Below are 11707 nucleotides of genomic sequence, written 5' to 3'. Positions count from 1 at the left end.
GTATTAATCTAGTGTCTGAACGTTAGGTTTGAAAACAACAACGCGGGAAGAACAAGGGAAGTCAAAGCCTTATATGCCCAATTCTCGTCAACAAGAAGAAGTTCAGGTTGGAAGATTGAAATTCTACTTTGTCTGCTATTGTAGTGCGTGATTGTCTGCTATTGTAGTGCGTGATTTTCTATTTATAAGGTGCTCGTCTTAAACCTTGTATTCATCCTCGAACGCTTTGTCTGGCCGATCATTGTTTGACATCCCAGAAATCAGACACAATTATTTGATTGATTCCTTAATTTCTATCAGTCAATCAATGGCCGTATTTCCATTGCCCCAGCTTGAAGATAATGCTGTATTATTACCCAGTTCCCAAACTAACTCAACGCAGCCTCAGCTATGTGACGTATGGAGAGATATACAAGGTGCCCATAATTGGAATGGTTTGCTTGATCCCATGGTGCCCAATTTGAAAGCTGAAGCTCTCAGATATGGGAATTTGGCACAGCTTTGTTACGACGCATTTGATGGCAAAAGCTACTCCAAAAACTACGGCACATGTTATCACAGTAAAAGAGATCTGTTCAATAAGATGGGCATGTCTGAAAGTGGCTACCAAGTCACTAAATATGTTTACGCCAATACTAATCTGTTAAATCAAGTTTTTGGTGAGAAACCAAAAGACCAAGGTGTTTGGTTGGGTTTTATTGCAGTTTGCACGGATCCAAATGAGATAAGAAGGCTTGGACGACGAGACATAGTGATTGCATGGAGAGGAACTCAGACTGCTGAAGAATGGATAGAAGACCTGAGAGATATTCTTGTACCTACAAGATTATCCTATAGATGCAAGAGGACAGGCAAAAACCAAGAGCATCATTTCGCGGATGGAGTACTAATTGAGAGAGGATTCCTGAGCTGCTATACTTCAACTGTCCGTCACCGTCAAGGCGCTGCAGGAGCCACTGTGAACATCAGCACCAGAGATTTGGTAGTCTCAGAGATAGAACGATTGATTCAAGTTTATGAAAAAGAGATGGACAATTTAAGCATAACATTTACGGGACACAGCTTAGGAGCTGCTCTTGCAACCTTGAGCGCTTATGATATCAAACAAATGCTTTGCACCAAGCATAATTTTCATCAAATTCCCGTCACCGTCTTCGCTTTTGCCTCTCCCCGGGTGGGAAATCTTGCGTTTGCTAAACGGGTGGAGGAGATTGGAGTGAAAGTGCTGAGGTTTGTGAACAAGCGTGACGTGGTTCCCAAAGTGCCCGGAGTTTGTATGAACGAGAACGTGGGATGCCTCAGCAAATTGCTGCATTGGCTTCCGTGGACATACTTTCATGTTGGCTTCGAGCTTCCTTTACACAACAATTCTCCATTCATTCAGCACACCCATAATCTTGCCTACTTTCATAATTTAGAGCTTTACTTGCATTTACTGGACGGGTATGTTGGAAGTAAGCAGCCGTTTTCTTGGAGTGGAAGAGATCATGCTCTGGTTAATAAGAGCTGTGATTTATTGCGCGAGAAATATGAAATTCCTCCAAAATGGTGGCAGGAACAGAACAAGGGCCTCGTTAAAGGTCCAGATGGCAAATGGACGCAGCCATCAGAAGAGGAATAATTCATGTCTCACTCAACTCCAGATGACATCAACGTCCAACGTTCTGCGCCGCAATGTCACCACAACTGTGTTGGTTATTGAATTATTCTTTTTATCTGGATGTATATATTTAACATGTTGTCACATTCATTATTGAATTAATTTAACTTCAAAGCTTAACCTTTAGCGTGAAATGAAATCAACTATGCAGGAGTTCATAGCTGTGGATGATACAAATTAGCTTTTGATTGTCATAGAAAACAATCACGTGTCATCAGTAATCTGATAGATAATAAAAGTACGCGTAAATCAGTATTGATTTTAATTATGAACATTGCTATTAAACAAGAGATAATACGCCTCAGCTCTGTTGTAGCCCAAAATACCTTCATACAAAATTTGTAAAAATAGTCAACAAGGGTAAGTTCTCAAATCTTTCTCTAATCCTCAGAATTAGTGACAATATGAATGTTCTAGTGCTATCTAAATCTACCGAGAACTTTAGTTGAGGATTGCATGTATGCATGCCATACTATCTATAATTATGAGATTACCAAATATTTGGTTTCTAGGTATATAGCTCTACACTAGCACATTTTATTGTCGCTCAATTGCACCCATACTTTAAGATTATACAAGTATACATCCAACACATTATAATTCTAAAACAATGATTGTCTAGGGATGTGACAATTATTGTGGAGGCTACTATGGTAATGCCGCAACTTCCCCATGATGGGGAGGCATTGCATTTAATTTATGAGAGCTTGAAGAAGACATAAGGGACTACAAAGAATCAAGTTAGCTTTCTTGATAAGGAACTAAATTGTGATGGTGAAAATATTGAGCTTCCTTCTTTACCAATCAATCTTATCAACTATCAACAAAATATAAAGGATGCATTTTTTATTCTTGATTTCATTTTTTGATTAAATCGTGAATGACAAGTGTATGATTTTAAGTTAGGAGCTTTACATGAGCTCAATACCAAATCCTTGAAATCAATTATGTATAATCCAAGGAAACTATAATACAATATCAAATAGCCAATTTTATTGGACAATAATTTCTTAAGTACTCTTTCTTTCTTATATATTTAATCATTTATTAAAATGCCACTTTTTGCCTAGTATTTTTGCAATCAGCCTACATACGAAATTTCATGGACTTGCTAAAGATGACCATAGATTCGGTTTGGACACATGCAATCTCCAAAATCTACTAATACTTTTTAGTTTTTTGGACTCGTTCCTTAGACAACAACATACAATGATAATATTGCACAATTATGAGTAACCCTTTCGGCTTACCAAATTTCTCATAGATAGATTGTTATCCATAGAATTTTTTCAATAACTTAGCAATATTACTCAATATGTATGGAGTTTTTAAAAAGGAAACGTTCTTTATTTTAGATCCACTTCTATTTGGATGGGAGTACAATAAAAAAAATGGGAAGCAAATCTTGAACCTCCTAAGATTCAAGTTAACGTAATTCAACCTAGAGATCATAGAGGACTTTTGGAAATAGGACCCTAAAAGTTTCAATTCTAGTAGGATAAAAAATTTAAGAACGAATCAGATTTTTATACATAAAAGTTAGCCTAAAATAGAAATAAGCTAGTGTTTGAGTAGCAAACTGTAGGATGTATATAAATAAAACAATGATCTATTCACTATCCTCCTCCCCTTTAAATATTACATACTATAATGTCTATTTTTTGTGCAAAATGAGTATCAAGCTCCACTTGAAGGAAGAACCATAAAAGTAAAGGTTGGACTAAGAAATAAATCATTTACCTTATTGGAAGTACAATTAAAAAATACACAAGATGTATATGAGTATTTTAAAACGTCGCTATTTATAAAACTTATGGGATAGTATCAAACTATCAGAATGCCTCATGGAATTTAGATTTCACCTTTGAAGGACTCATAGAGCGATTCGAACAAATTTGTGAGACACGAGAGCTACTATCCAACAACAACTCAAACTGCGCAAAATTTAGACGAGAACAACGCTCATGAGTAGCGGATTGCACCTAGTATTCAAAAACATTCCTGAAACTAAGCACAATCATACATGAACTGAACATAACGTCCAAAGTGGGTCCAAAGTGAGTGTGAAATTGTATTTGTAAGCAATCGACTACACTACACTATCAAGTGATCCATGCCCATCAATCAATTGGAATTAACTTCCTAGAAGTTGCATTCAAGATTTATGAGTAATATTTCACTTAGCTTTCCTGACCTAATAGATCAAGCAAAAACACCTTGTTTAGATGTACACAATGTCTAGGCCTATGACGTTCAATTAAAAAAACCAACATTAAATGAGTTCCATGCAAATTATGTTTCAAAACTATATATAAAATATGCAATATTCTAATAGCATTAAATCCTCTATTAACAATGAGTATTTGTAGCTACAATTGCTAGATTACATAGATAAATTATTATTGCATATATATTAATTTTTTATAAAAATATCCAAATACACTATAATATACACACTAAAAAACACTAATAGAGTAGAAATATTCCTTGCAGCCATATGATGGCATCTCATACCCTATCATATTCTAGACACAGAGACTTACATATGAAGAGAAATAAAACTGCATAAAAAGATTCAATAACTATGTATACCTAGCTCATGGTAAACCTGTCCACAATCTTCACATTAGCCAAATAGAATTCCTTAACAGCCATATTCTATGATTACATCCTATGGCACTAAAATATGGAGCCTCGTAGCACCCAAAAACTAATTTAAAAAACACCCAAAAAATAGAGTCATTCAGATGGCAATATAAAAGCATGTAAATGCACTAATCTTCCATTGAGATTGAAGGATAATTGCTTCCCTTTGCCTGACTATAACCTCTCCTACACCTAAACCAAGAGTTCATCCTCAATTTCCTCCTTATGAGATAGGATATCATTAGAAAATATAGTTAGGCAGTCTTATTCTAGACTTGCTTGTAATCCATTAGAGTGACACCTTTCTTTCTAACAAACATACTGAATGATACAACATGAACTAGGAAATATGATGTTTTTTTACTAAATGATACAATATGTTACAAATATGGAGACAAACATATCAAAATAAAGTACTCATGAAATAAGTTCACTAACAACATATATGTTGCTTTCTAATCAACAAAATATCACCAAATACCTCAATATGAAAACTCTTCTATAAAATGCATGCAAAATATTTGTCTTAATGACAATTCTCTAAAATTGGGGAAAATTATAAAAAAAGAGTTGCTACATCTGAGGTGGTATCTTACATAGGTATTAGAGCTAGCGGTCTTGCCAACCTGTTGGGAGACTACCATCTATTAAAGTTTCTTGAGTTGCATGACATTTTGGAAAACATTCAAACTTGGTATATTATTGCATCTAAAGAAAATTAGATTGTGGGTCACTTATCAAAATATTTCAGTGATTTGATGAAGTGTATTCAACCTAGGAAATTATAGAAAGAAAAGTGGAAATTTGGCTCTTAATGATTGGAATAAAGTTGGAGTCTCCAATTTCTAGATAATTTTCTTATCAAGCTGATGTAATTGGAATTATGTTTGTCTAAGGTAGAACAATTATATTGCAGGATGTTGAATTGGTCCAACGGAAGCTTATGGAACATCCTCATGAGGATTAAGACTTGAAGTTGCCTCTTGTCTCAATGAGTTCTTAAGAATTACAATTCATATAACACTATATAATAATGATATAATGATGATGATTTTATAGATTATTATTAAAGAATTTCATGGGTTGTGTGGTACCAGAAGCCACTCTTTTGATAAGAGGGCTCAAAGTTTAAAAGTTATGGATAAGGTGAGATCATTTTTTAATTTTTATTGATCTCAAGTGCAATAATTTAATTATTTGAATGTTCCAATGATTCTTTACCAAAATAAAAAAACATCATGCATAAAATATTAAGGCATCCATGTTAACTATTTTTTGCTTGATTTCAAATGAAGATGATGATATCTCTAAGAAGGTACAATTTTAATTTTTGGCCATTTTTAGAAAGGAACAAGATGTCTCACATATAGCTCGTAGGTTCTCATAAAAATTAGTAGAGTAAAAAATTGAGAAGCTTAAAAACTAGCTGACAAAATAGGAAGTGATTTCTTTTGGTTTACAACATACAAGATCCCACAAAAATAGATAGGAGTAAAAAGAGAAGTGATGTTTCACATGTCAAGAGGCTTGGACACTCAATCACATATGTGGTCCAATTGATAAATAAAATTAAATAGTACATTATAAATTGAAGCTAAGAATATTGCAGACATATTAGCTTGTTGTTATTGAACCGTTCACGAAGTAGGAAAAGAAAGAAAGGGCAAAGGAACTCAAGTAGGTGATTTAAGATCTTGAATAAATCCAAGAAGACTTTAGCTTCAAGTAGAGTCCTAATTTGACATGTTCAAATTTTGGACGTTAGGATGGTTGGTTTGAATTAGAAAGTGGTAATAACTTTTAAGTTTATTGATAGCCCATTGTTTGTTATGAGTGCTAATTTGACTTTCTAAAATCCACTCTTTGAGTTGGATGATGAGGTGACATCTAGTTGTTGATGAAACCAATGGGATGTGGGATTAAGGTGTTGTTTGTGGTCCTATGAGGTGGAGCCAATTGAATTGTCTATTGACCCACCCAAAATCATTGAGTCTTTACTTCTTGTAATGGACTATTATAGATTGAATTATCATGGGTTGACAGTTGAACTTGTCGGTTTATGACAAGAAAGGGAGTACTATTGCACGGTCTATATTTGTTGGGGTGCATACCGTTTTGATTGAATATATAAGTATCATCAAGTGTACTCTTAATGTGGCCCACATAAAATTACTATAGCACAACATCAACATGGTTAATTCACTATTTGGGTTGGTATCTATGCACAAGATGGAATAAGCATATGTCAAGATGTTGTAGAGCTAAAAAGAGATAATACTTGAATAAATTCCACATTATTAAAACTTTCTCACCATGTCAAACCATAATTAATTTCAATGCCAAATACTAGGTGTGATTCTAATGTATTAATAAAGAACCAAAAATATATATAAATCTCATGCCTCAAACAAAAGCCTTAGACTTATAATATAATCAAGTAACGTATTTAGAACTTCACAAACTCTTGCCAAGGCATTAAAAATATTCCATATGCTCAAATTAAATATTAAATCTTTTTATTCATCATTAGACTTTATGAATCGATTCATTCATATTGAAAGTATATCATTACCAGAGGCAATATAATGCGCATGGAATAAATAGAGAAAAAACCAGTATTAATCTCCAACCTGCAAATTTGTCTCTTAAAAGGACTTCATAAATTTATCAAACTTACTTTCAACCCCCCTATGAAATCTCTAATAAACCATTCAAAATCTGAGATCGTCAATACAATGCAACCGCGAATGCTAATTGAAACTGCTTCAAGAATGAAACTAGGTTTTCATCCAATTCCTCCAAACTTGAGGGTTTCCATACTAGGGCTTCTCAACTAAAATCTAAAATCTTTTCGAGCTATACTAGAGAAAGAATAAACTAAGCATACCCAATAGAGACTCAAAGTGTCTTTTTATAACTCGCCAAGGGAGCTTCTAGAAACCCTTTTAAAATTCTCTTACCTTTTAATATTTGTCTTTTTAAAATGGGAAATAATAAATAGAACCTTTTAATTAACGTCTTTTTTATAACCTTATTAGATAATTAAATTAAGTTGTTATTAAATTTATGTAATTTTGACAACTTAAATTTTTATTATTTAATTAAATTTAAGGTCCAAATAAAGGGGACATTACACAAATAAATCTTATAGAAGGGATAAGTGTAATGTCCGCATTTTCATGTTATGTAGCTTTGTAGTTGGCTCTAATATTATGGGTGTGTATCGACCATATTAGAGTATTTTTTATGTTACCAACAAGATTGGATGGCCTAAAGGACTTAGAGGGTAGTTTTTGAGGTTATTTTAGACTTTTGGTGTGCTCTCCAATATTCTTGGAGAGAGAATCTATCTATAATAAGTGTCTCGATTATGTTTGGTTATCATCACTCCTATGTAGCCAATTTTAATTTTAATGCATTTAAACCAGTTTTACAACTCGGGTGTAATGTTGACCTATATTTAATTAAATTTATAGAGGTTGTATTGATTTAATTAAAACAATTTAGTGGGCATATTGGTATAATATCTTGTTGGAGAGAGAATGGAAAGTTTTAAAGGTTGGATTTGCCTAACCTTGTACCTAAGGTGCCCAAAATAATTAAATACTTAAATAAAGCACTTTTGGGGGTTATAAGGATTAATTAGTCAATAGGCTACACTTGCAAGAAAGCTTGCATATGGTGAGCTTGACGTTTTTGTCTCACACTCAAAAATTGGTTATTATGTCTTCTTTTTGTTTCTAGACATCTGAAACAACCAACTGTTCCTGTTGATGTTTCAAAGAAGCAATTGTTCTTATCAATGTTTCAAACAAGCAATATTAAAATAATTTTTGGGCAATGTGGGCAAACTGCATAGTATCGGGTGTGAAAACAAACCAACTCACCAGCCTCTCACTCCTCACATCTACTCTCTTTTAAAATGAGACAAATCTTGTCTCGCTAATAGAATCATTGTTCCTCATCTAATCAGCATGAACATAATGCACCCTAGACATGGTTTGTTAGTTGTTTGATCATGAAACATTTTTGAGCTATGTACATGCATTTATGTTCTCAATTACAATCAATCCTTTCAAAAGATATTTGCATTAATGCATTCGTACTACTTTCACCACCTCGATATTATATGAATATTCATTCTATCAACATTTGAAAGAAAGCAGCAACAAGGGTTTAAACAAAGCTAAGAAGAGCGGGAGAAGCAAGCAGTTTGTTGGGAGAAGTGTGATTTTGAAACATTTGAAGTTGGCACAGCCCGGGTAGGGGATGGATCTGAGAACGGGCAGGGTGATGCGACACAGGATTCGAGTGGACAATAGGGGAAGGAAGAACCCAGATATTGTGACCTGACTAAAAACATTCAGGAGGACTCGGGTGGTAAGAGTCGGTATGATAACGAGAGACACAGGGTGTATCACTGGGGGAAGGATGAGGAAAAGACAAATCAGGAGACCTCCCCTTCATCATATCTTACACCAAAACCAATAGTTCATCCTCAAATTTCTCCTTATGGGATAGGATATCATTAGAAAATATAGTTAGGCAGTCTGATTCTAGACTTGCTTGTAATCCATTAGAGAGACACCTTTTTTTTTAACAAACATACCGAATGATACAATATGTTAAAAAATGATAATCTTTTTTAGTAGATGGTACAATATGTTACAATTATGGACACAAACATATCAAACTATAGTACTCATGAATGAAATTCATCAAGCAACATATATGTTGCATTGTTTTCAACAAACTATCACCAAATACCTCAATATGAAATCTCTTCCATAGAATGCGTGCAAACTATTTGTCTTAATGATAATTCTCTAAAATTGGGGAAAAATTACAAAAAAATGTTGCTACAACTGATGTGGTTTCCTACACAGGTATTAGAGGTAGTGGTCTTGCCAACCTGTTGGGAGACTAGCATCTATTAAACTTTCTTGAGTTGCATGACATTTTGGAAAACATTTAAACTTGGTAAATTATTGCATCTAAAGAAAATTAGATTGTCGGCCATTTATCAAAATATTTCAATGATTAAATGAAGTGTATTCGGCCTAGGCAATTATAGACAAAAAAGGAAGTGAAAAATTGGCTCTTAATGATTGGAATAGAATTGGAGTTTGTGCAATTTATAGATAATTTTCTTATTAAGCTGCTATAATTGGAATTATGTTTTTCTAAGGTAGAACAGTTATATTGCAGGATGTTGAATTGGTCCAACAGAAGCTTATGGAACATCCTCGTGAGGATTAAAACTTGAAGTTACCTCTTGTCTCAGTAAATTCTTAAGAATTATAGCTCATATAACACTATATAATAATGATTTTATAGATTATTATTAAAATATTTCATGGGTTGGGTGGTACTAAAAGCCCTTCTTTTGATAAGAGGGCTCAAAGTTTAAAATTTATGGACAAGGTGAGATCATTCGTTATTTTTATTGATCTCGAGTGTAATAATTTAATTCTCCGAATGTTCCAATGATTATTTACCAAAATACAAAAATATCAGGCATAAAATGTTAAGGCATCCATGTTAATTATTTTTTGCTTGATTTTAAATGAAGATGATGAATCTCTAAGTGGGTAAAATTTCAAATTTTGGCCATTTTTAGAAAGGAACAAGATGTCTCACATATAGCTTGTGAGTTCTCATAAAAATTAGTAGAGTAGAGAATTGAGAAGCTTAAAAACTAGTTCACTAAAAAGGAAATAATTTATTTTGGTTTACAGGATAGAAGATTCACCAAAAAATAGATAGTAAAAAAAATAGAAGTGATGTTTCACATGTCAAGACGCTTGGACACTCAATCAAATATGTGGTCCAATCAATAAATAAAATTAAATATTACATTATAAATTGAAGCTAAGAATATTGCAGTAGTTGATGAATTTTATTTTGACCAAGGGATTGTTCTAACTTGTGAGCCTAAACTATGTAAAGAGTATGACATTAAGGTGCTGATTTGGAGGACCAATTAGAAAATTCTTTTCAAGATGCTAGTTTTGAGACACATAGTCTGAAGAATTTGTTGAAGGTCGGTGAGGATATAATTGTGGTACCCTTATTCTATTTTGATGACACTCACAAGATCATGGAAGTCCTCTATTTGAAGGACCTAATTTAGAGAAGACATTTGGGGATGGAAGGTAAATTTAATCTTGCAAATTTATGAGTGGTAAAAGAAGCTTTACGGTCCATCAAATATGGTTAGGATTACTTTTAGAGAGATATGAAATCATAAAAATTACTGAAGCTTTTGCTAATTCATTGAAAATTAAATAAGATGAAGTTAATAAGCTCACCTTGGACCTTAAGGATAGTAAGGAGGCCTTGGAGAATACACAAATGATTCCTCTAGAAGCAAAATATTAGCTTGTTGTTACTGAATAGTTCACGGAGTAGGAAAAGAAAGAAAGGGAAAAGGAACTCAAGTAGGTGATTGAAGATCTTGAATAAATCCAAGAAGACTTTAGCTTCAAGTAGAGTCCTAATTTGACATGTTCAAATTTTGGACGTTAGGATGGTTGGTTTGAATTAGAGAGTGGTAATAACTGTTAAGTTTATTGATAGCCCATTGTTTGTTATGAGTGCTAATTTGACTTTCAATAATCTACTCTTTGAGTTGGATGATGAGGTGACTTCTAGTTGTTGATGACACCAATGGGATGTGGGATTAAGGTGTTGTGTGTGGTCCTATGAGGTGGAGACAATTGAGTTGTCTATTGACCCACCCAAGATCATTGAATCTTTACTTCTTGTAAACGACTATTATAGATTGAATTATCATGGGTTGACAGCTGAACTTATCAGTTTACGACAAGAAAGGGAGTACTATTGCACGGTCTATATTTGCTGGGGTGCATACCATTTTTATTGAATATATAAGTATCATCAAGTGTACTCTTAATGTGGCCCACATAAAATTACTATAGCACAACATCAGCATGGTGAATTCACTATTTGGGTTGGTATCTATGCACAAGATGTTGTAGAACTAAAAAGAGATAATACTTGAATAAATTCTACACTATTAAAACTTTCTCACCATGTCAAACCATAAGTAATCGAAGATAATAATATTGCAGTAGTTGATGAATTTTATTCTTACCAAGGGATTCTTCTAACTTGTGAGTGTAAACTATGTAAAGAGTATGACATTAAGGTGGCTGATTTGGAGGACCAATTAGAAAATTCTTTTCAAGATGCTCGTTTTGAACACATAGTCTGAAGAATTAGTTGAAGGTCATTGAGGATATAATTGTAGTTTCCTTATTCTATTTTGATGACACTCACAAGATCATGGAAGTCCTCTATTAGAAGGACCTAATTTAGAGAAGACATAGGGAGATGGATGGTAAATTTAATCTTGCAAATTTATGAGTGGTAAAAGAA

General features: G+C 33.5%; 1 protein-coding gene across 1 annotated transcript; it reads left to right on the top strand.

The window, feature by feature from the left end:
* Positions 1 to 307: 307 nt before the first annotated feature.
* On the top strand, positions 308 to 1621 carry LOC131861606 (phospholipase A1-Igamma1, chloroplastic-like). Its single transcript, XM_059214957.1, has one exon. It carries the CDS (start codon positions 308 to 310, stop codon positions 1619 to 1621), a length of 1314 nt encoding a protein of 437 aa, XP_059070940.1.
* Positions 1622 to 11707: the final 10086 nt, after the last annotated feature.

Source organism: Cryptomeria japonica, unplaced genomic scaffold, assembly GCF_030272615.1.
Source record: "Cryptomeria japonica unplaced genomic scaffold, Sugi_1.0 HiC_scaffold_28, whole genome shotgun sequence".
NCBI classification, from domain to species: domain Eukaryota; kingdom Viridiplantae; phylum Streptophyta; class Pinopsida; order Cupressales; family Cupressaceae; genus Cryptomeria; species Cryptomeria japonica.
Note: the sequence above shows the minus strand (reverse complement) of the source record. Positions and strands in the feature narration are given on the sequence as shown.